This window comes from Micropterus salmoides, unplaced genomic scaffold, assembly GCF_014851395.1.
Source record: "Micropterus salmoides isolate LMB-PRFRI ecotype aquatic unplaced genomic scaffold, ASM1485139v1 Ms_hic_scaffold_22, whole genome shotgun sequence".
NCBI classification, from domain to species: Eukaryota; Metazoa; Chordata; class Actinopteri; order Centrarchiformes; family Centrarchidae; genus Micropterus; species Micropterus salmoides.
In genome coordinates, this window is record NW_024041373.1 from 3,937,778 (window position 1) to 3,963,257 (window position 25,480).

The following is a 25,480-nucleotide window of genomic DNA, read 5'->3' on the forward strand; positions in this document are numbered from 1 at the left end:
TTAACCTATGAGAAAGTATTACTGTAACATTAAAGAGCTAATGTCAATATTTACATACTAGACACAAGATGAAGAATAACAGATTAAATTAGCACATATTATGCTACTGTTGTACTGTTAATTACCACTCCAGTAAGTCAGACAAGCAGCTGAACAAAACGACATGTACTCATTTTGAGCTGCAATGGCTACTTTGCAGCTCTGTGTTGAACAGGCTGTCGGCATGTAAATATATGTTCTGTTGTAACTCTCTAGGAGAATTTCAATAGAACCTCCCCAACTAAAGGCAGTGTCTCCGTCAACAACCGTGACGAGGAACTGCAGAGGATCCTGCTGAGGCGGCGGGATGCACTGGAGTAGCGCAAGTAAGTTAATCCCTTTCACTTAAACCTTCTGTGGGCTGTAATGCATCTTGAGGAGAGAGACTAGACTAGACTCTTTATTAATTTTATTATTCAATAATCCTGATGTGTTGTCCGTTTGTATGTCAATAGTTTCTGGTCTTAAGTGTTGATTTAAATGTAGCTTTTTTCAAGCAGGTCACAGGACTGCTCATTAGCCCACAGAAAGGCATCCGTTTCAGTATGAATCACTCTAAACAATAAAAACTGATCTTCTGTGTTCACAAAATTTTAAACATCAGTTAGAATTATATTTTAGATGTTTTCAAATGTTTGGCCTTTGGTGAAAAAGTGGTGTACATGTGATCTGGGGTTTTACGACAGATTTTGAATATAATCAGCTTCACAAAACAGAGCTCACACTGAAGCCACCATCTCATGTATGTGTATGTAAATTACTGAAGCAGCACATCATCATGTCACCTCAATGACAGAATGTCAGCATAGTCATTCTTACCTGCTGCAGTTTGAGTAAAACTGTTTCAGTGAGTGTTTGTCTCTTTGTGCAGGTCTCCATCCCATTCTCTCCCCAGCAGTGTGAAGGGTGCCACGAGACCAAGGTTGGCCCTGACACAAGTATCCACCTACACACACTGGATGTGGGTGACGGAAGATCACATAATGCAAAATCTATATCTAGCATTTTATTTTAGTGTGTAGACACATTGCATTTAAAATATAAATTTGACTGTATTATGAGGAGTCAGTACTACAGTCACATAGGTCTTCAGTGGATTTCAACATCAGAAAAATAATCAAGCCAGAGGTTACACAGAATGTGGACTAAGAGCACAAGCGTGTCAGTGATACATTGAGGCCATTTGATTTCCTTGAAATGAAAGATGTGTATCCCACCCCACCTTTTTAAGGTTCATTCAGCTGTTCTAAGGTAAAGCCCAGTTTTTGTTTGGATTGTGAGGAACAGTGGAGCCAGTTATGCAGCCTTGAGCTTTTGCCTAAACAGAGTATGTCTCTGAATTGTTCAGTCTAGACCAGAATTAACCTTGTAGCCTCCCAGTGAGCAGTACAGACTACTGTGGCAGACTTTGTTTCCACTGTTCCGCTCCTCACTCACACTTACACCCCCCATCCTTTATGTAGGGCACTGCCTCCTCTCTGCTGCCTCTACCCTCCAGTTTGTACTACCTGTCCTGCTTTAGAATGGATGTCAAGCTTTGGCCATGTCACTTCGAGAATACAGGGCAAATCAAGGGACGAACACTTTGAGATGCACTGATGGCGAGCATTTAGAGCAAAAACAGAACAGCTGTATTAAGGCATGCATTGGTCTCCATGTAACAGTGAGAAGAATATAATTAAAAAAGGCCAGTCATTTAATAATTTAATATAGATTCATATGTTATGAGGATGTTTAGATTTTTTTTCTTTTATTTTCTTTTTAAACCTGTCTATGGATAGATTTTACAACTCTGGAAGTTATCACAGCAGCAATAATTTTATCCTTGCATCTCAACAGACAAATGCAAAGAGATTTTAAGAGAGACGTAATTTTGCCCAGATTACAATTTAATCAACATATATAGACAGAACAGACAGAACATGTACATAGACAGAACATGTCTATTGAACCATTTAACAACAGTTAAGTCCAAAATGTTGAAAGTATCAATAAAATGTTCACTGATACTGTATTTCATTTGTTTTCCTAAAATATCCAAGTGGTACTGCCATCATTAAGCAAGCCAAAGCTCTAGGTTAAGATTCAGGTAAGATGGTGTTCTTATAATTTTGAAGATGTCAACTGTGACTTGAATCCACAATTTATCAACCTGCGTTCCGCTCAGAATGCATTTGGCAAAACAAAGTAGTAGTAAATAGATGTAATTTGTAGAAGACACGGTTGGAACCAGTTTGTCTAGTTTAGAGCCAAAATCTCAGCTCTGCTCCAACTGGAATGTCTCTGTACATAGAGTGTTAATTCCATTCTATGTAATTGTGGATTACAGACATGTCTGATATACTTAAGTTTGTGATTTACCATAGTGGAGTTTGTCAAAATGTAGTGCTAAAATTCTGTTATATCTAAGTTGGGAAAATCATTATGATATGATAAACATTTTCATTTTATTTAATATAAGGAAATGAAATAAAATGAAAATGCGTCCACAAATGCAAAACACTGCTGTTTTGTAACTGTGTCTTAGGGTGGATTTTCCCTTTAAGCCTCAGTCAGAGGTGGGTGTTATTCAGGTATGGAGCAGAGGATCAGCCTTTGCCCTTTGAAAATCACAATGACTGCTCGTGATTTAAGCACAATGTTGGGCTGCTCGCGTGTTGTTTTGTTTTCCCTCGACACCTGCCCAGATTTCCCAGACACTTCCTTGAGTGAGGGATTGAAACATGAGAGCTGTGAACTGTGGGCGATGTCCGTCACCTATTGTGTGCTGCTGTTAATTAAAGCTTAGGCTTCGTTTAGCACTGAGGTGCAATTTCCAGCTCCCAATCCCCCCTAACAGAGTGTGAAGGAAATGTAATTGTGGCTCAAAGTCTCTTCTCTAACAAGATTCATCAGCAGCAGGCTGCAAGACTCTACTTCATCTTCCACACGTTCATTCATTCCTCACTCCACTGAACCAAATGTAGCAGAGGAAGTCACACTCTAATTTTATTTAACAGCAGACTTAGTCACAACAGTGGATCTCAGAGAAATGGTCTGTGGGGAGATTCAATAAACTAATCAGTTTTGCAGAGTGCATATTTGGCTTTTCCTCTATTTTCTCATGACAATAGTATGAGGATGTGTGAATTATCTTGGACATCTTGGAGGATAAAGTGTCAGTGAGTGGGTGGGGGTAAAATGAAAAAAGAAGAGAAAGTCTTTGTATTGATTTATGTCTCTGCCTCTTCATATCCTCCATATCTAATGAGGTTCTTCTAATCAAGGCCATCCTGGCACAATTCAATAGTATGCCAACATACAATATAATCTTTGATTCGGAGGAGGAGTGACGCAAGTGTCCTTTGGATCTGTTGTCTCTTCCTTCCCTTAGCAGAAACAAAGTCAATGACCGGCTCAACTCCTTCCTCCACCATCTGCTCCAGCCGCCGGACTCACTGTTGTTGATTGACTGACGGTACAGACACGGCCGATCGAGGCAAAACATGTAATTACACAAACCATGCTGGGTCCTTTTCTTCCCTCAGCCTCTCCTCCACCACAACCCATTCTCAGCTCTTCGTCTTTGGCAGATACAATATAATGTTTTGTTGTTTTTGTATTTTTGTCCCTTCAGGGACCAGCAATTAGGAAGGTCCTTTTAGTGTGTCTGGGAAACACTTAATTTGACCTATTTTGTTAGTCATTTCATTTATTTTCCGAAACATAGTAATTGCCTGCCAGGGAGCCTCAGTTCAGATGCTGCTGTGTCCAGCCTCAGTTTGTCTGCATGTTTCATTGATTAGAGGTTGTCTTCACTCCCCGACATTTACAGCAACGCTGAGTGGAAGCTGCCAGCAAACCATAATCCCAAATAGAATGAAACTGGAAGAATTAGCGGCTGGAGAACATTTGTTATTTAATTTATTTTCCTGATATGAAGAAATAAAATGGTAGCAATTGTACTACCTAGAAATAATCTAAAAATAGAACTTCATGTAAACCACGACGAGTTAAGTGAAATTGTTACATAAAAGAAAAAAGAAATAAATGTGTGTGTCGGTTTGTGTCGACTTCTATCAACACCTTCAGTCTAAATTTTCATTTCCAGCCTTAAAGAGTTTAGCAGGACTATTGTAGTGTCAGCAGGGCTGTGTCAGCCAGATTCTCTGTGTAATAGAAAAGAGCCGTGAATAAGGGATAACTCACTTGACAGGCCCATTGATGCAGCCGTACTTGGCTGGTACACAAAGCACTTGCGAAACTCCTCCATTCCCCACTGTATATAAGCAGCCTTTTTTTTCTGTGCCGCAGGCCGGGCGGATGCTCCACCAGGCCTCTCCTGTTTTTCCACACTGACAGAATCATTTCCTCCAGGATCTGAGCAGCCATGAGAGGGGTCAGCGAGGGTGCTGACCAGTTATGAAGAGGGGCCTTTACCTCACGTCCCAAACAGACAGGAGGCAGGCATTGTCGGACAACACTGACATGGCTCTGTGTGTGTGTGTCTTGGTGGGGGCTATCAGATCAAAACATTATTAATAAAATAGTTTGGCTATTCTGGTGGAGGAGATTGATTGTGACCTGAAAGCAGACTTGTGTTTGTGTAAGGACCTGCAGCGTATAGCATCTGCTAATATGGCTTCTATATACCCGAAGTAGCAACAACATGTTTGAGGGTTTTAGAAACTGAATAGAAGCAGGTTTTACATGTTCTTACCTGCAAGCAAGTGAAAACAGCAATTGAATTTTGAAAGTAAACTATATTGTGGTAACACTGACACAAATTTTAAGTGTTTATGTTCTTGATAGAAACAGAAGATGTGAGCAGGCTGTGTCAGACAGTTCTCTCTGTGGACTCCTCCAGTGGTTTTTCAGTGAACAGTGGAGGTGGGTGCTTCTCCTTGAAGACTGTGGATGAGACAAAATAATGGAATAAAGTGAATGGGCAAAAGCATGACCAGTGATTCCTCAGATAACTGGACTGAAATAAGGTTTCTGCTGTTGCAGCTGAAGGACAATGAGCATTTCACTCCACCCCAGTCCACTGTGGGCTTCAGCCAGAATAAACATGTTAACTTTTTAAGATGGAAATTGATCACACACAGATATCATCTCTCATTAACCTCCAGTGTCCCTGCCTGCTATTTGGAAATTATGTATGGGAAAGTATTTGTCCCTGGATGCAATTAGGCAGCCAATTAACAGATCCTGGGGAGGGGTTTTCATTCTTCCACTCACGCACAAATACACATTTGAATGATTCCTCACACACAGTTTCCTTTCACATCAACAGAGTGATATATTCTCAAGCCCAGGCATTACTACCTCTCTCTCTCTCTCTCTCTCTGGCTTTGTCTGGCCTCCTTTTTCTCTGTCTGGCAAAAAAAACAAGTATAGAAATCCTACCCAGAATTCCCTGTTGGGCCAGTTCTTCCTCTATAGAAATCAGCCGGTTGTATTTAGTCATCCTCTCAGCACCATTCAGACCTCCCAGTTTGACATAGTCCAGGCCCAGAGCCACAGCCTGAGGGAGGAGAAGAAGAGAGAGAAAATGGTGGTGAGGAAAGGTGTGACACCACCAAGAGGAAGGAGACAGACACACCTAACTGTCTCTGGGGTTACACTGAGTTTTTGTATTTATTTACTTGATGAAACTGAGGGCAGTTAGGACAGATACAGTAGGTCCAATCACAATTGAGAAGGCTGACCTAATGGTGGAGGGGATGGGTTTGTGACAGGGACATGTTTAGCTAATGGTTAAATTTCCTGGTAAAATTTCCTCTTCAAAGTTCCTCACAGACTGGGCCCCATGGTGTTCAATTCAATTAGAGTTTCAATTGTTATAGGTATGTAGGAATTTACAATGATGGTGACTTGAGCTGCAACTAATGATTTGCATTTGGTGGACATATTCCCTGAGTAGAAGGGTAAAACCACGTCTCTGAGCATGTGCAGTGACATCTGCAGAGCACTCAGCACAAATCTACCCTTTGGCTGAGTAAAAAAAAACAACCTGAGTACAGCTGGAATATCTTTACTGTTAAGTGAAGCTAAAGAGATGATTGCGTAAATGCCAACAACATCAAAAGTCGTGTGCAGAATTTGGGCGATCAACAAAACAGCTTTTTGCAACATTTGAGGTGAGGGAGAGCTGCAAAAGGTCAAAACCACTGAAAGTTTTTGGAAACTGACTGGAGACATTTAGAATAGAACCTTATAACCGTCTTCAATCTACAGAATGAATAAATAGCCTTGTTTTGTTATATTATTCCACAATTATTATTAGTTAGATAATGTCAGTTACAGTAGCTCCTGTGGACCCATCTTCTACATTGGAAAGATCACTACTGTTAATATGAGAATGGTCCACTGTGGACAGCTGACATGAAACATTGTGCCATCTTCCCTGTTGAAGGCCAAATTCAAGGCTGCATACTTTTGGCCCGATGCATTTTTGGGCTAAAAATCAAATGTGCATTCACACTGAATAGATGCTCACCAAAAAAGCTTTATTGATTAAATTATGACATATTTAGCAGCATCTGTTCAGTGTTTTTCATGACAGTGTTTTTGCCTATTTTGCAAATGCACCTAATGTTATACTGGGATGTGCACACACTAGTTTATGACTAAAAATTTAGGTCATGCCGTAACATATTGTGTAATTACTCCAGAGTTATGGTGTAAAAACAGAATACCAGTGCAGTATGTACCAATACATGTTCCTGCTCAACACCCTCTGCTACAATTATTGTTACTAGTCCTATTATTATTATAATCATTAACATTACGAGTATTATCATAAACATTACTATAAATATCTGTACCATTATTCATTCAGTCTGTAGCAACATCACCTTTACTGTCTGTACCTCTGTGTGTATATTATGTAGGCTGCCTCTCTCCTCTCTCGCTCTCTCTCTAAAAGGAAGTTTTTCCTTGCCTCTGTTCCCTAGTGCTTGCTCTTGGTGGGAACTGTTGGGTAAATAACATCACAGAGTACGGTCTAGACCTGCTCTTTTATGAAAAGCGCTGTGAGATAACTGTTGTTGTGATTTGGTGCTATATAAATTAAATTGAATTGAATGTAGGTACTGGGGAATAAGGTGTGAAGTTATGCAATATGGGGGTAACAATATGGGGTTTTACAAATAACTTATACTGTAGTTATTATTTAAATACTGGGTACCGATTGTATAATTACAGAGTCATAAAGTGTATGACCATAAAAATCTGGATTTTCAAGGATAGATGGACTTGGGTGTTCACGGGTCACCTCTGCCCTTTGTGCAAGAATACTGAGCCAGGAATTAGTTTGGTGGTTTTGTGGTCTTATAGTCTGTGTTAGGTACCTTAGGTTAGGAATAAGAATCAGAATTATAAATGGATTCATTACCAGGTTGTTTTTTACACAGACAAGGAATTTGTGGTGCTTAACAACAATAGACATAAACATAAACCTATATGAATATAAAGATCTAAAAAAATATGAGTTTGACATTGATATATACAAGTATTTACATGTGCAGTAGAAGAATCAGAATCATCTGACATGTTGTGCAAAAAAGAACAGGGGAAGGGGGGCATGAGTCAGAGTCAGTGGGCATCCTGGGCCTTGTTGATGAGGCCAGCTGCAGACAGGAACAAACTGTTCATGTGGCATGAGTTTTTGGTCCTAATCGACCACAGCCTACTGCCGGGAGGGGAGTGTCTGAAACAGTTTGTGTACAGAGGGGAGGGGTCAGTCACAATCTTTCCTGCACGCCTCAGTCATGGAGGCATACAGGTCCTGAAGTGATGGAAGATTGCAGCCAATCACCTTCTCTGCAGAGCAGATGATACGCTAGTCTGCCTTTGTCCCTGGCAGTGACAGCATCATACCAGATGGTGATGGAGGAGGTGATGATGGCCTCAGTGATGGCGGTTTAGAAGTACATCATTGACTTTAGCAGGCTGAACTGAGCAAGGAGTGCATCATCTGCAGGGCAAATATGAATGTGTGCCAACACGGACCACCATAGGCTATTTATGTTAAAACGCAGGATTGGAGGAAGGAGTCAATATGTTAACAATATTACATTTTATACAGTGTAGCTCATTCATCATTTACCAGACTGGAATTTCCCTTAATGACAAAGTGCTGGAATTCACCTTGAGCCCATTACATTCATTTTTAATCAGCTATATTAATTCAGCTGTAACCTGACAGGACAAAATGCCGATGGCAATAACTGAAGATGAAAATATTAATCAAACAGATCAGACACAGTTTAGGCTACTCATGACCATGAAAAACTCACTTTTTTGTTTTAGTTGCACCAGTCATCCTCAAAAAAACGCTCAGAAATATTCGCATCATATCCAGTCCAAACAATAGGAAAGTTTCAATCAGTGCAACTACAATAGGCTATAAAAAGATTACTGTTCATTGATCAGTTTTATAGATTAGTTATTAGGCTACTACAGTAATGTAGCCCATGGTAAGTGTTTCAGTGCAACTGTTGCCAACCTGACAGCTGCTTTAATGTATGCACTGTGTTATAAAGGACACTGCAGCCTATAGGTTTTATTCTGTGCTGATGATAAATCCACAATTTCCGGAGATAACTCCCTGTTCATACATCAATGAAAGATTGATCCTGCAGGTGGAGTCAGGCACACTCAGCTGGGAGAGCTTGTCCTGCAGCAGAGCTAGGATAATAGTGTTGAAAGCAGAGCTGAAATCCACAAACAGGATCCTCAGAAGTAGGTTCCTGAGGAGTCCAGGTGCTGGAGGATGAATTGAAGGGCCATGTTTACTGCGTCTACAGACCTGTTGCCTCAGTAAGTGAATTGCAGGGGGTCCAGGAGTGGGTCTGTGATGGTTTTCATCAAAAGGTTTCATTAAAATAGAGGTCTCAGCGACCGGTCTGTGGTCAATAAGTCCTGTGATCTTTGTTTTTTGGGCACATGGCATGTCTCCAGTGAGGTGTTAAAGATGTCCATGAACACTGGAGATAGCTGATCTTCACAGTTCTTCAGGGTGGATGGGAGGACAGAGTCAGGCCCAGCTGCTTTGTGGGGGTTCTGCTTTCGGGATGGCCTATTGACGAGGAGCTGGTGCAGGGGCTGATCGTTGGGGTGACAGAGCATGGTGTTAGGACTGACTAATTGACTCTCGAAGCAACAGCAGAACTGTTTCAGCTCGTTGGCCAGGCGAGAGTGGGGGGCTTTAAAGCCCACGTCGATGGTCCTGTCACGCACTGCACACGCTAACTCCCACTACGTTTTACGGTGCGCTTACTTTACCGCGGGGGTGGGGGGTGCCTCCACCGATGCATTGGTAAAACGGCCCTCAGTAAAATGCATGTTGCAGACTGAACATAAGACGGTGGCAGGTGAAAGTATGACACGTTTTCTGTCATCTGTCCTCCAACACCGCACGCACAAATGCCATAATGAAAATGAACAGCACACTAAACCAAGAGGAGGAAACTAAAAAATAAAATTAAGACCCTCTGATTTCTAACTTTCTGCAATAAATATGCTAGCTAACTACACCTGGTAACTACAACTTAGTTAACTTAGCTCACTAAACTAGAAAGACAAACCAACAATCAGACACAGAGAGACATACCTACTGTTCTAAGTAAATTACATGATAAATTGGTTAGCTAGCTCACAACGATGTTTATCGGTTTGATGCTCTGACTTAACGAGGCATGACGGTGTGACAGTTTTCTAACGAGGCATGAAAGTGCGCATGCGCAAGCTTGGAGAATGACGTATGACTTATGGAATTACTGTAGTCATACGTCAGCACCCCGTTTTAACAACTAAGCAACTTTTGCAACTTTGAGCACAAAATGAAGCTACAGTATTTGTCAAAAAATATTTGGCAAACTATGTGGGTAATCAACATTGTAAGGAAATGACTCAGAAAAACATGAAATATCATAGATATGTCAAAATACACTGGAGGGGGGCTTTAAGTTTACAGTTGGTGATCTGTCTGAGGCTACATCTACACTACTATGTTTTCATTTAAAAACGCAGAATTTTTGTTATGTTTGCATCTCCCATCCAGACCAAAATACCAATTTTTGACAATGGAGGAGAGAATATTCTTCCTGTTTACACTGGCACGTGCATGCCCAGTGTACGTGAATGGCCACTTGATGTGTGTTTTCAGTCATTTTAATATAGACAGAGATCAATTCTAATATGCAGCTAAAACACTTTTTTAAACGAAGACTTTTGCTACGTTTCCGCTACGTTTCCGCCTCCCCTCCAGATTAAAACTGCGAATCCGAAGATGTTTGTTTGAAAACGCTGCTGACCCCATGGGAAAAAGCGGAGGACTTTATAAATAATTCTGATTCGGTCTTATCAGTCATGCAAAGCAAAAATACAGTGCTACTGATATTTATAGTTTTAATTTCGGTATTTTCATTAAAATATTTTGTACTGTGTAAATAACACTTTTGCTGTGCACGTCGCCATATTTACATTGCAACGACTTCCAGTCTATTTTCCGCCGCCACAGCTTGTACTCCCGTGTTACTTTCAGTAACAGTTCCACTTCGTTGTCGGTCAATACAAAAAAAATACCTGGTGTGGTTATTCGTCTGTATTACTTTCTTCTTTCGCCAAATCTTCTGCAACTGCGGAGTAGTCTACTTCATGTTTACACCGGCACGTGCACGGCCACTAAATATGTGTGAGAACAACTCTGATACGCAGCTAAAACGCTGCTGTGGACGGAGAAGATGGTATTCGTTATAAAACTGTTTAAAAAACGTAGTAGTGTGGATATAGCCGCACATTACCCCACTCCTCTCTCTACTCCTCTCATGTCAACCCTCCCGTTTTCCCCAGGATTCTCACGTATGTTTACGTTCTCAGAGTGTCTCTCCTCTGGTAAAGCCAGTGGCAGTAGGCCTATGTAAAAGATGTAGACTGTGCTTCTTGCACACAAATTTAATAGATGAAAACAACCCACTGAAATAATATTAGGCCTAGCCTGTACTAGTGAGAAACTATATGAAATTATAATGAATATAGTAACTCTAAGTAATATTAACAATATACTAACAGTATAAAATGGAATTAACATTGTACTTTTATTTATTTAAATTTAATTTTCAAATCTCATTGATGTCAGTTATGGCTCCTCTCTGTAGCCCACTCTCCCTCTCTCTGCTCCTCTCTCTGCTCCTCTCTCTACCCCCTAAAGCCCACAGCACCTGCCTGAGCTTTCCAGAACAAAAAGCAGCTACTTCAGATTTTATCAACGACTCATGATGCCTGTGCTCCTTTATCTCTTAAATACTTTGGCTACGGCCTTTTTTGTTGCAGTTTTTATAGTTGAAGTAAATTTATAACGATGCAGTCTGTTATGTTTTTGTAGTTTATTCCAGAGGAAAGCTATATTTGTTAAGCTACAAGATGTTCGCAGTAACCAGGCTGCTATGGTTTAAGTCTCTAAGACAGAAGGAGTGTAATTTGTTGCCCATGTTTCCTGGTAATAAAATAAACAGTTGTCAATTCATGATACTTTATCATCTGTTAATTTTAATACTTAATGCATTGTTTTTAGGACTAATTAAATAAATATGCAGTACTATATAATGCTAGATGATAAATAAAAGGCTTCAAATAGACCCAGTGATCTGTAATCGGTGATTGGTAGTCAGCCCAAAATATCCTGACCGGAGCAACTCTACAAAAAAACCCAACCACCATTACTACAGCTGTTTGAATCCAAATAAAAATATTTTGCTGTGATTTAGTTGCAATAAACATATCAAACTGATGCTAAAATAACTACATTATGATGCTGATTCATTAAACCTATTAAGTTATGCTTTGTCAGGGGTGTCAGCAAGATTACAAGCTTACAACTTTAAAAATGCTTGTACTCAGCTAAGCTACGCTAACTTTCATACTAAAGTACAACAATAGCTGGAATCAAGTAACAGATTTTCTGAATTTACCAGGTAGTTCAACCTTTTCTTACTTTTCTCCAAGGTATGTCCTGTTTTGTCCAGTCTGTATAAATATGAAGTAGTATCACAAAGTTCTGGTGGCTACAATAGCAGTGGGGTCGGAAACAAGATAGCAAGCAACAAGGGGGGAACTAACATTGCTTAAGATTATTAACAGAATACGTTCCCAGTTGTTAATAATACATATACTACAGTATTCTTTGTAAGATTTAGAATTCTTACCCCTTTATTCCATGACTTCCCATCATGTTCTCCAGTACCTACACGTACTGGTTCATGAACTCACAGTCAACTACACTTACAACAGCTAGGAACACTAATGAAGCAAGTTGTATCCGGACTCCCTGCCAATCTGTTAGAACTGAAGAAGACTCTTGGCCGATGAATGTAGAATATTTAACTTCTAAGGGAAATATCTGGTTTTGTAGCTTTCAAATGCTCCATTATGTTCACCAGCTAGTCTATAACTGGGTCTGCTTGCTGTTTGGTACTGGGCAAGTAGTGTTGTGGGTTTTTAGAGTGTTTTGCTTAAAACAGCTGCCTGCTGCAGCGGATGGTTAGCTTCATTCTATGTTGTTGAACATTACAGAGTTGAAAAATGTTCAACTATGGGAAAAACGCTGCACTCATCACTGTCACTTTTTACTTTACTTTACTAAACAGCACACCATAGCAACGGTTACTATTACTTACTTCGTCCAACCTCAGCTCTTGGATCAAACGGTGGTACTCGCCGAACAGACATCCAGCAAGTCCGTCCTCTCTCTCTCTACCTGCTTCAGCCTTCTCTTCATACAGAGCAAGGGCCAGAGATAGTACTCTACTCTGTGTTGACATTTTTACATCCAGTAAAGTTAGGTAGAACTACTTGCAACATCACTTCCTCGGATTTTATGTATCATAGCAACCAAAGCAGTCATAAAAAACGCTGCGCCTCAACGCCCAGCAGGGGATGGCATTTTCAGCTGGCAAAAAACGCTTTGGTGGACACGGGCCCTTATGGAAGACATCATTACTGCAGATGACTGCTGCTGTCATGACACCTTAACCTGACACCTGAGTCTGAGACTGAGTGAGTGTGTTTTGATTTATTTTTTCCCTTTGGGTGAATGAAGCATGCTCTGTGTGTTTTTATTAGGTCTGTTTGTCTCTTCTCTCTTCCCTTCCCTCAACTTATGGAGTCCTGGGTGTTGGCTTTCTGGGTTGGGGCAAGCTGCACCTGCTGGTATCACATGCCTGTTCCTGATCAGCCATCCCTACCACTTCTTAAGAAAAAGCCAGACATCCATTCCCTGTCTGATTGTTAAGTCGTGAGCTGTAGGTTAAGCTTTAACGTCTAGCTCTGCATCTGTTCCATCCAACCAATGATCCAACCTTTCCTGCCACTCTCCAGCCAGCCACGCCAGTCCCAGCCCACACTCGCCTGCCGCTTGGAAGGAAACCCTTAATGTCCTCACGCTGCCTTTGCTCACTCATTCTGCCATTCTCAATAAACTACTGATTTATCTCCTGGTCTGCATCTGGGTTAAGGCATAATTCCTGACCAGGATTCCGGCCAGGATGAACCCAGTGGATTTGGATGTCGTAAAACATGCAGTAACTTTGCCTGCTTGGTGAGCACCGCGGCACTTAACAAGGGGTGTAGCCGATCTGCAACCCGCCTCAGCAGCCCCAGCCCCAGCCGCTCCACCAACATCTGACACAGCCAGTCCTGATCAAATCACTCCAACTGATCTGGATGCCGCATTCACTACTGAGATGCATAAGATTTTTGATCATCCCATTCAAGGTAAAGATGCTTCTAAGAGACTCATGGTTCTTCGGCACACAGTGTAGCACAATATGCAATTGAGTTTTGCACCTTAGTGGCTAATTGTGACTGGAACAATGAAGCACTGCAGGCAGCTTTCTCTCAGGGATTATCAGAATTTATTAAGGATAAACTCATTTTGTACCCCGAACCTGGATGATCTGATCTCATTAGCCATACCACCCGCTCTCCGGGGAGGGACAGATCAGCCAGACCTCCAGCCTCCAACCCCAGCCAAGGTTATTGACTCACCTTTTGTTCCTGTGATCTTGGGCCATCCCTGGGCGGGGTTGGTTAAAAATAAGTATTGGCTGGACCTCAGCTAATATCACTAGTTGGAGTACTAATTGCCTCGCCTGTTTGAAGTCTGCCTTGCCCCAATCTGTTTCCAATCTGTTGGACCTCAAATGCCTATCATCTGGTACGTATTGGGGGGGCGATGAATAGAAGACTACCTTTAACTACCTGCTGGACATTTTGAGTACCTAGTGATGCCCTTTCGCAGTATTCAAGTGTTTAGTCAATCCATCCATCCATCCATCGTCAAACGCTTATCCTGCGTAAAGGGTCGCACGGGGCTGGAGCCAATCCTGGCTGTCATCGGACGAAAGGTGGAGTACACCCTGGACAGGTCGTCAGTTCATCGCAGGTGTTTAGTCAATGATGTTCTCAAAAACATGTTGGGGAAATGTTATTTTGTGTATCTGGTCAATGTTGGCATACATCAAATCTTTTGTCTCTGTCTGCTCTGTATGTGCCTAGAATAAGGTATCAAGCCAACCCAGTTCCGTCCTGCTACGACCCCTGCCTGTTCCTTTGTGCCCCTGGTCACACCTGGCATTGGATTTCATTTCTGGACTGCCCCCTTCAAATGGTGAGAGGGTGCCCCCCCCTCCCCCTTTTCCATCTCAGGAGAAGGACATTCCTATGCCCTCAGTCCAGGCCCACATCCGCAGTTGCTGCCTGATCTGGCTTCGGACCCCTTCTGCTTTTCTCAAGGCCTCGGGACATTACCAATGTTACGCCAACCACCACTGCACCCCAGCACCCAACTACGTTGTGGGAGATAGGGTTTGGCTTTCCACTAGTGACTTACCCCTTAAAACAGACTCCAGGAAGCGGTCACCCAGATTCATTGATCCGTTTGAAGTGGTTAGAGTTATCAACCCCACGGTGGTCCCACTCAAACTGCCTCGCTCCCTCCGGGTCCATCCTTCGTTCTGTGTCTCATGCCTCAAGCCTGTTTCCACCAGTCCGTTGGTTCCTCACCCTCCTCCTCCGCGGAAGATTGATGAACTCAGCACTTATAAGATTCAATGGTTCTAATATCTTGTCGAACAGGAAGGCTATGGTCCTGAGGAAAGGAGCTGGGTTCCCTTGCGGCAGATTCTGGATGCCTCCCTTATCAGAGACTTTCATAGGCCCGTCGGGGGTGGGCGGGGGTCCTGTCATGACTCCTGCACCTAAGAGACTTGAGACTGAGTGAATGTGTTCGATTTATTTTTTCCCTTTGGGTGAGTGAAGCATGCTTGATGTGTTTTTGTTTGGTCTCTTTGTCTCTTCTCTCCTTTTGTCTGGGTTGGCGCAAACTGCACCTGCTGGCAATCACACACCTGTTCCTGATGAGCCATCCCTACCACTTTAGGAGAAGCCAGACATCCATTCCCTGACAGATTGTTAAATTGTGAGCCGTAGGTAAAGCCTCAACGTCTAGCTCTGCGCCTGTTTTGTCAAGCAACCTGTTTGCTTATATTAATACCTGTCTCTGTTGAACTCTTTTGGCCTTAATCAATGTGTGAATAGGCCAACACATAATCTTGGCCACACCTTGGATCTCATCATCTCTCTGGACTTTCGGTTTCAGTCACAAAAATATCAGAATCTGGTATCTCACATCACTTCCCCATTAGATTTGAGATCAGTGTTCCTCCTGTGTCTTCAGTCTCTAGGTGTCGCTGTATCACCCCCTCTTCAGCTGGAGAATTTGCTTCGATGTTCTTGGGCTCTCAGTTTTATGCCAAGAATGGTCTGGTTTCTCCATCTTCCCCAGATAACATTCTCTCTGCATTCTATTCTACAAGTGCTGAAATCCTAGACTCTATTGCCCCTCATCGGTTTAAGTCTATTAAACCTAAAGCCTAAACCTAAACCTAAAGGCAACGCTGCAGACATGCTGAAACGTAGGTGGAAGAAGGACAAGTTACAAGTTTCTCTGGTTTTATTAAGGGATAGTCTTGTAGAGTATCAGAAGGCTGTAAAGGTGGTGAAGATGAACTATCTCTCATCTGTCATAGCTAACAGCTGCCATGAACCTAGGGTGTTATTCAACACTATAAACTCTATCGTGAATCCATGCACCTCTGCTTTGACAGGTTTCAACTAGTATGTATGAGAAGTTTCTCTGTTATTTTATTGATAAAGTAGCATCAGTCAGGCAAAACGCCAGTGTGTTTGTACCTGCTGCTCCTGTGCATTCTGCTGTGTTTGAGGAATTTAAGCCCTCTTATCTGTCGTTGCTCACTGAGGTCGTACGCCACATGAAACCTACCAACTGTGCTTTAGACATTATTCCCGCCAGGATGGTGAAGGAGGTTTTTAGCACCATTGGGTCGAGTCTACTTACTTTTTTTTAACTTTTGTCTCAGTTCTGGCTATGTCCCAGATGCTTTTAAACATGCTGTGGTTAGGCTCCTACTTAAAAAGCCTAATCTTGACCCCAATGTGTTGTCCAATTTTAGACCAGTCTCACATCTGCCTTTCTTTAGGAGTTGCTGGAAAAAAGTTGTTTTTAAACAGTTACAAGTCTTTCTACAACAGAACTCTGTGAAAAATTGCAATCTGGTTTTAGATCGCGTCATAGCACTGAGTCGGCACTGCTAAGCATTCACAATGATATTGCCTTGTCTGTAGATGCTGGGGATCCTACTGTATTAGTGCTTTTGGACCTGACAGCAGCTTTTGATACCATGGATCATGCAGTCCTTCCCGCACGCCTTGAGCATTTTGTAGGCATTCAAGGCTCCGCACTTAAATGGTTTAGCTCCTATTTGACAAATAGGAGTTTCATTGGGTGATTTCTCCTCATCATCTGCTCCTCTCTATTGCGGGGTGCCCCAGGGTTCAACTCTTGGCCCCATTCTGTTCTCTTTATATATTTTGCTGTTAGGGGCTATAATAGACAAGCACAACCTGTCATTTCATTATTATGCAGATGACCTGCAAATTTATCTGCCTATGAAACCTAATGACAGTGTTGCACTAAACTGCCTGCTTAATGGCATTAATGATATTAAGTTGTGGCCCTCTCGGAACTTTCTTAATCTGAATGAAGATAAAACTGAGTGTATTATCCTCACTACTAAATGCATGTCAAACAATCCAGCTTTAAGTCTGGGAGCTTTGACTTCATGCGCCAAGCAAACTGGCAAAAATTTGGGTGTGACATTCGATTGCAGCATGAAATTTGACAAGCAGATTAGCAATGTTGTCAGAATGAGCTTCTTCCAACTTCGTCTCCTGGCTAAAGTAAAGCTTTTTCTTAACAGGCACGATCTAGAAAAGGCTATTCATGCTCCCACATCACTCCCGCTCTATTTACACTACACTGGCTTCCTGTGCGTTTTAGAATCGATTTCAAGATTTTATTGTTTGGAACAAAACTCTGGAACAAGCACATTTTAAATCAAAACTTATTTATTTAGAATGGCTTTTAAAGTGGTGCAACAACTTCCCTCTTCTTCTGATGATTTTAGGTAACTTTAGGCTTACTGTTTTCTATGCTTCATGTTTTTTTCTTGTCTTTTATTGAATGCTGTGCTGTTGGTTTATGTAAAGCACTTTGGACACCTGTTGGTTGCTGTCAAGTGCTATATAAATAAATGTTGATTGATTGATTGATTGTCTTCCTGTCTCCAGATTGCCTGTTCAACATGCTCAGCCTGACTCCCAGTCCAAAACCCCTAGAGCCACTAGGAGATCCAACCCTTCCTGCCATACTCCAGCTAGCACCAGCCCACACTCGCCTGCCGCTTGGAAGGAAACCCCCTGTATCCTCACCCTGCCTTAGCTCATTCACTCTGCCCTTGTCATACTGTTAAAACTGCTGTTTTGTCGCCTGGTCTGCATCTGGATTCGGGCATAATTTCTGACAGCTGCTTTGGAACAAGGTTTCCTACTCTGAGAGACTGTTAAGCAAACAGAATGTGGGGAAGTGAGGCAGAACTGTTATCTGATCCAACAAATGATGTCAAGCTGGAAGAAAGGGAATAAGACTTACTATATCTGACAAAGAGGCATCACTGCAGGGCTCACTGCATGTTGTTCCCACGAACACTGAACCTAGCAGGTAAACAGGTGAAGAGACAGACACATAAACACAATTGGCATTGATAGCAATCTACAATAGAAGCAATGTTTCACAGAAGAAAAAGAAGTGGGATTTTAATATGTCCTAAATTATGTATGTAGCGTTCATTCAGGCAATGAAGTCACACTTAAGCACTGGGCTAGGAAAGTCCAGTCCATATTCATGCAAGTGTACAGTGCAGCCATTTTAATATGACACTTCTGACTTTCACTTCATACCAACACTGTTTGCAGCTGCATCTCCCTACACCTACCTTGGTGCTTTTGATTTGTTCTTTATGTATTTCTATTAAAGTGGATTAGTTCTCCTAAGAAAAGGGACAATTCATTCAATTACTGAGAAGCACTGGCTGAAGCTGAAAGTATATATTGTTTATATGACCTGGGTATTAACTGGAAACAAGGAGAGAGCACATTAGTCCAGTTTTAACTACTCTGCACTGGCTTGCTGTATCATTTACAATTGATTTTAAGGTGCTCCTCCTTATAGACAAAGGGCTTGTCAAAGGTTTGTGTGTGTAAAAACGTGTGCAAACTTTATATCACCAGCAAATTAACATGTAAGCTGATCTACTAATGGTGTGCACAGAGTATGACGTCTTTCAAAAGTGCAAGATAGCACCTGTTGTTCATTTACTACTTTTGCCTTAATGAATATGCAATGGGAGGGTAACATGCCAATACATTTATTTACTACACGCAATGTGATCTAATAAGCCTAAAAGCAATTTCATGTGAGTGCAACAGCATCTGTATTTAATATGTTTGAAGGGAAGGTGCAAACCGGCAAGTGTTACGCAGAGATGGCTGCTGTTATCGTTGCGAGGAGACACAGCCATAGTGAAAGAAGATGTAGAGAAATTAAAAATATTAGATATAGATAGATAGTAGATAATAGATGATATTATTCTATATCAATATAGAGAAATTAAATTATTTTATTTTATTTATTCGATGAACTATATGAATTTAATCGTTTTTTTGTACACTGCTCAAAAAAATAAAGGGAACACTTAAACAACACAATGTAACTCAAGTCAATCACACTCCTGTGAAATCAAACTGTCCACTTAGGAAGCAACACTGATTGACAATCAGTTTCACATGCTGTTGTGCAAATGGAATAGACAACAGGTGGAAATTATAGGCAATTAGCAAGACACCCCCAATAAAGGAGTGGCTCTGCAGGTGGTGACCACAGACCACTTCTCAGTTCCTATGCTTCCTGGCTGATGTTTTGGTCACTTTTGAATGCTGGCGGTGCTTTCACTCTAGTGGTAGCATGAGACGGAGTCTACAACCCACACAAGTGGCTCAGGTAGTGCAGCTCATCCAGGATGGCACATCTATGCGAGCTGTGGCAAGAAGGTTTGCTGTGTCTGTCAGCGTAGTGTCCAGAGCATGGAGGCGCTACCAGGAGACAGGCCAGTACATCAGGAGACGTGGAGGAGGCCGTAGGAGGGCAACAACCCAGCAGCAGGACTGCTACCTCTGCCTTTGTGCAAGGAAGAGCAGGAGGAGCACTGCCAGAGCCCTGCAAAATGACCTCCAGCAGGCCACAAATGTGCATGTGTCTGCTCAAACGGGCAGAAACAGACTCGATGAAGGTTGTATGAGGGCCCGACGTCCACAGGTGGTGGTTGTGCTTACAGCCCAACACCGTGCAGGACGTTTGGCATTTGCCAGAGAACACCAAGATTGGCAAATTCGCCACTGGCGCCCTGTGCTCTTCAGATGAAAGCAGGTTCACATGTGACAGACGTGACAGAGTCTGGTGACGCCGTGGAGCTCTGCTGCCTGCAACATCCTCCAGCATGACCGGTTTGGCAGTGGGTCAGTAATGGTATGGGGTGGCATTTCTTTGGGGGGCCACACAGCCCTCCATGTGCTCGCCAGAGGTAGCCTGACTGCCATTAGGTACAGAGATGAGATCCTCAGACCCCTCGTGAGACCATATGCTGGTGCGGTTGGCCCTGGGTTCCTCCTAATGCAGCACAATGCTAGACCTCGTGGCTGGAGTGTGTCAGCAGTTCCTGCAAGAGGAAGGCATTGATGCTATGGACTGGCCCGCCCGTTCCCCAGACCTGAATCCAATTGAGCACATCTGGGACATCATGTCTCGCTCCATCCACCAACGGCACGTTGCACCGCAGACTGTCCAGGAGTTGGCGGATGCTTTAGTCCAGGTCTGGGAGGAGGTCCCTCAGGAGACCATCCGCCACCTCATCAGGAGCATGCCCAGGCGTTGTAGGGAGGTCATACAGGCACATGGAGGCCACACACACACTACTGAGCATCATTTTGACTTGTTTTAAGGACATTACATCAAAGTTGGATCGGCCTGTAGTGTGGTTTTCCACTTTGATTTTGAGTGTGACTCCAAATCCAGACCTCCATGGGTTGATAAATTTGATTTCCATTGATAATTTATGTGTGATTTTGTTGTCAGCACATTCAACTATGTAAAGAAAGTATTTAATGAGATTATTTCATTCATTCAGGAGGATGTGTTCCCTTTATTTTTTTTGAGCAGTGTATTTTCCTTTAAGGGTTCAGTGTGTAATATTTCTGAGGATCTATTGACAGAAATGCAATATATATCTAAAAATTTGTTTTAAGTGGTGTATAAAGACCTTACATTCTACCGTTATGTTTTTATTACCTAGACATTTATATCTACATAACCGCGGGCATCCCCTTCTATGGAGGTCGCCGTATTTTGTTGTCATGTTTCTACAATAGCCGTCAACGAACAAACAGCCTACAGAGCACGTTATGTCATCACAGCGTTCTTCTTCTCCTTGTATAATTCCGGCAGCGTCAACGCCTGTAACTACATTAAATGTGTCTATAGAAGAAGAAGAGAAAATAATAATAATAAACAGTCTCTGTTAAGTCTTCTGGTTTATTAGAAGAGAGAGAGCCGACAGCTGTGGATATTTATACCATGAAGCCAGACCTGGACAAGTACAAACAGCTGACGGCAGAAATCACGGATGTGGATTTTCCCAGATGGAAGGCTTTAATGTGGGACAGATGTTTTCAAAGCGGTGCTGAAGTTGTCTGTTTTCTGCTGGACAGGTAATTAACTTAAGTTTGTCAGGCTTTAGAGATGCAAATGAAAGATTTTATTGTTTGATAGCTTTAGCTTGAAGCTGGCTATAATCACTGAGAGAGGTGAGGTGTTTCCCCTGTCAATATGTAGTTGCATTAATTTCATGTCGCCTACTTATTCTCCAGCCTGTGGGTTGGCTTTGCCGGTTACGTTAGTGAGAAAATCAGCTGATCAGTAACGTTAATTGGCAATAAAGCCTAAAGCCGTAACGTTAGCTTAGAGTATGGAAGCAGCAGCCAGCTAAACTTTTACTGCCCTGGCAGAAACATCATGTAAGGTTAGTTGGATTAGTTTATTCTCTATTGGTGTAAAATATGTAGATGGATTAATTTCATGTAGTTACTCTCTCTCTGCAGCCTCTGATTTGGCTTTGTTGGTTACATTCGTGAGACAATCAGCTGATCTGTAATTGGCAATAAAACGGTAGCTTACAGCAAGAAGCTCAGATCAGACAGCTAAACCTTTACTGCCCTGGTAAAAAAAATATGTTGTTGGATTAGTTTCATGTAGTTACTCTCTCTCCAGAGCTCTGTTTTGGTTTTGTTACATTCCTGAGACAATCAGCTGATCACTAATTGGCAATAAAAGAAGGTAGCTTACAGCTGGAAGCTCATATCAGCCAGCTAAACTTTTACTGCGCTGGTAGAAAAAATATGTTGTTGGATTGTAATTTCACGTAGTTCTTCTCCAGCCTCTGCTATGGCTTTGTTACGTGCCGTTACCTTCCTGAGACAAACAGATGATGAATATTATTGGCAATAAAATGGTACCAGCAGGGAAGCTCAGATCAGCAGCTAAACTTCACATTTTACTGCCCTGGTGGAAAACATGTATTTCTTTTTACTGCTAATGGTGATATATAACAAGGCCGTGTCCCTATCAAGGGACTAATAATGAATACTTTTGCATTTGCATTTACAAAAGGTATTTTTTGGATATTGATTTGCCACTGTGCACACAAATGTGTAATTTTTACTTTCACATGGTAAATGCCCATTAAAAACGTTGCACCGTTTTACCACAATCTGAAATTATGGCTGTCAGTACTACTTTGTGTTTCTGTTGTATTTAAAAAAAATTTAAAAAGACATTTTGGTAAGATTTGCAGATTGCTTATCTAATTAATTAAGCAAAGTGGGAGGAGCCTTTATCCTCACCTGACAATGCATTTGTAAACTTCATGTATTATGTGGTTTATACTGGACTGTTGTGCAGAAACAGTGAGGCTTACATTGTATTATCTGTCAGTGGTCATACTTGATGCACTAAATGGGATTTTTTTTGTTTGTTTTTGAGATACTCTTCATTTTCTTTGGTTTGTTAGTCCAAATGAGCCAACCCTCCCAAGTTGTAAAATAATGTATTACAGGAGTATCAGACATCATGTAGCACTTCATTTCTTCATGTGGCTGTTGTTTATTAATGAACAATTAACATATTAAAAAAAACATGTGATTTTACTGAATAATTAAGTAAATATAATTTCTTAATATATCTATCTAAAGAAACCTCAATTCTTGACTGGCAACTCTCTGCTATCTCATAGATGACATCTTTGTCCTGTCTCAGGCAACAACTCGCATAGATAGGGGAGGGGGGTGCAATTTGCAACCCTCACCACTAGATATCACTAAAACACACACTGAACCTTTAAGCATTGACAATACTGTTGTATTAACATTCATGCAAATAAAGCTAAACTGAACTGAATTGAGAAAGGTTTTTTTCCATTTGTGTCAATATTGTTGGCATGACTGAGGAACATTCTCCATGAGATGGAAGAATTTAGAAAGTTGTGTGGCACTGTGGAGAGCCCCAGCTGCAGTAGTACATGGATCACACGTAAAATTCATCCAGCCAACTGTTCACAGCGTGGCCGTCGTAATAGCGACTCAACCCATTGTAGGTATCGGAGAGGGAATGGGGCGTTGGGGCATACCGGGCGAGGGACAGGAGATCACATAAAAAAGCTTTCAAAAAAGTATTATTTTAAATATATTATATGGACTGTCTGGTTGTTCATACACTATAGGAATGGAAGTATATAGTATAGTATGTAAAATACTGCAAGACTTTAAAAGGACTTCTATGCCTGACTGAACTCTTTTCCAACACCTCTGACAAAGGAAGCATCTAAAGCAATGTGATGTACATGTCATGATGTTACTAATTATATTTTATTTTCCATGATTTATTTACATTACATTTACTCATTTAGCTGACACTTTTATCCAAAGCAACTTACAATTGCTATACATGTCAGAGGTCGCACACCTCTGGAGCAACTAGGGGTTAAGTGTCTTGCTCAGGGACAAATTGGTGGATGGGTCACAGTGGGGAACTGAACCTGGGTCTCTCACACCAAAGGCATGTGTCTTATCCATTGCACCATCACCCCCCCACTATTAACTATTCAACTGTTCTTTATTCTCTCCATAAACAGGGAGCACTGGTGTTGACATGTTGATGTTCTATGTTACAAACAGTTTAGGCATGGTAAATCAGCTGATACATCTGGTCAAACTGAAAGCTTGAAACAGCAAATATGCTTCTTTTACTTTCTAAACAGAGACAGAAATTCAATGTTGCAATTCCTCCTGTGGAGGTTGAGTTGAACAGCATTTTACCAACTTACAACTGAGTTGAGCTGTCTCTTTTAGTGAGCACTTATCCTGGTTCTTTTTCTCTATCCCACCTCAGTGGATCTGTTACCTTGGTGTTCTGATGTGATGCGGATCAAATCACTGACTGTTGTCTCATGGATGTGTTTTAAGATGTGACCTCTGGCTCCCAGAAGGGGCGGGGTCTTCGACTTGTACGTGGTGTCAGAGAGTAGTGAACATGAGTCTCCAAGAACATTGCTCAGCTTCTCCCACTGGTCTATGTCCTTACAAAGCACAAACACACAAGAATAAGGATACACATTTAAGTGTACAAAATGCTCATACATATGTATGTAAAGACATACTGTAAATCTAACACATAGTCAATCTCAGAAAGACACATAAACATCAGTACACAGAGAAGAATTATAACCCAAACCAACTAACTATAGGAGTTCTATTTACACAGAGTTTGTATTTAATGGGAATTCATGAAAGTTTGATGTAAGCTGCACATGGTAAATGGAATGCTTTTATGTAGTGCTTTTCTACCGACCACTCAGAGCGTATTACAGCACATGCCAGCATGTCCAGAAGAACAATTTTTATTTCATTCAGTGAAGCTGTAACCACGTGACTATAACCCTCGGATCAGGAGCATTATACCAAATTAACAACACCTATGGGTGCATCGTACACCCACACACTCTCCCTCTTTTTATCCTTCTGGTCGGTAAGAGCTTATACCAGTGTGTGTTGTTTTACCTTGCTAAACCTCGTGGTTTTTTGCCAACAGTTTGGCACCCCCGTGGTATGCCGTGAGTGGTTTGTACTCGTCGTGTGCAGGTGTGATCACATACTGCCTTTGTAAGTGGATGTGTGGTGAGCACCATAGACTGTATATAAAGTGGTGAATACGCGTTTAAGAGTAGCGCTCCACACTGCCGGAGTGCAATAGTTTTCTCTGCTGTGTTTTGTTGTTGAATAACGCTCTTCTTCTCTGGTGGTAGGTGTTGGGTGTGCTATCGCCGCCTGTTGGTTGGAGTGTTATTACATTCAGATTGAAAGTTTGCTTATTGAGGTCTGTGTATTTCTTTGTTCCTGTGTAGTTGCTTTAATGCAGCAATTTTTAGCCACCCTTTATTAGGTGTTTATTGTGTAGTGATGTGTGGTGAGCGTTCTGGTGCTAAATGGCTGCCGTGCATCACCCAGGTGGGTGCTACACATTGGTGGTGGTTGAGGTGAGTCCCCCAACTTCACTTTGAAGCGCTTTGAGTATCTATGATAAAGCGCTATATAAATGCAATTCATTATTATTATTATTATTGGTTCTTAATAATTTGCTGCATGTGTGTTTGTCTTGTTGTCTTGTTTTTTTCTGTGAGAGATGCATTGTGTTTTCCTGCTGCACAGAGGATATGGAGTCTCCAGGGAGTGATGAGCGGGACAGTGGCCCCGAGGGCAATGTGCAACCTGCCCAAGCCCCTGCTCCCCGAGATTCGGGTTCCCTGGCAGGAATGAAGAGGTCCAGAAAACGGAAGTGGGCTGAGCAGTTCTGTGACCCCAGGGTCGACCTTAT

General features: G+C 41.8%; 1 protein-coding gene and 1 long non-coding RNA gene across 3 annotated transcripts in view; one reads left to right on the forward strand and one right to left on the reverse strand.

Moving 5' to 3' along the window:
• The first annotated feature begins 270 nt into the window (after nt 1-270).
• On the forward strand, nt 271-2,053 carry LOC119917467. The gene is made up of 2 exons (XR_005447284.1): nt 271-365; nt 911-2,053. It is a non-coding gene; the product is annotated as an uncharacterized LOC119917467 (long non-coding RNA).
• Nucleotides 2,054-4,761: 2,708 nt separating this feature from the next.
• The window catches only part of LOC119917465 (enolase 4-like), a 59,529-nt gene continuing 38,810 nt past the window's right edge, over nt 4,762-25,480 (reverse strand). For both annotated transcript variants that reach the window (XM_038737802.1, XM_038737801.1), the window contains 4 exons: nt 24,011-24,185; nt 18,095-18,156; nt 5,428-5,545; nt 4,762-4,929 (listed from right to left, as the gene is read on the reverse strand). In XM_038737802.1, coding sequence (XP_038593730.1) covers nt 4,856-4,929; nt 5,428-5,545; nt 18,095-18,156; nt 24,011-24,185 — 429 coding nt within the window. In that variant the 3' untranslated portion in view covers nt 4,762-4,855. The remainder of the gene's footprint in view (nt 4,930-5,427; nt 5,546-18,094; nt 18,157-24,010; nt 24,186-25,480) is intronic.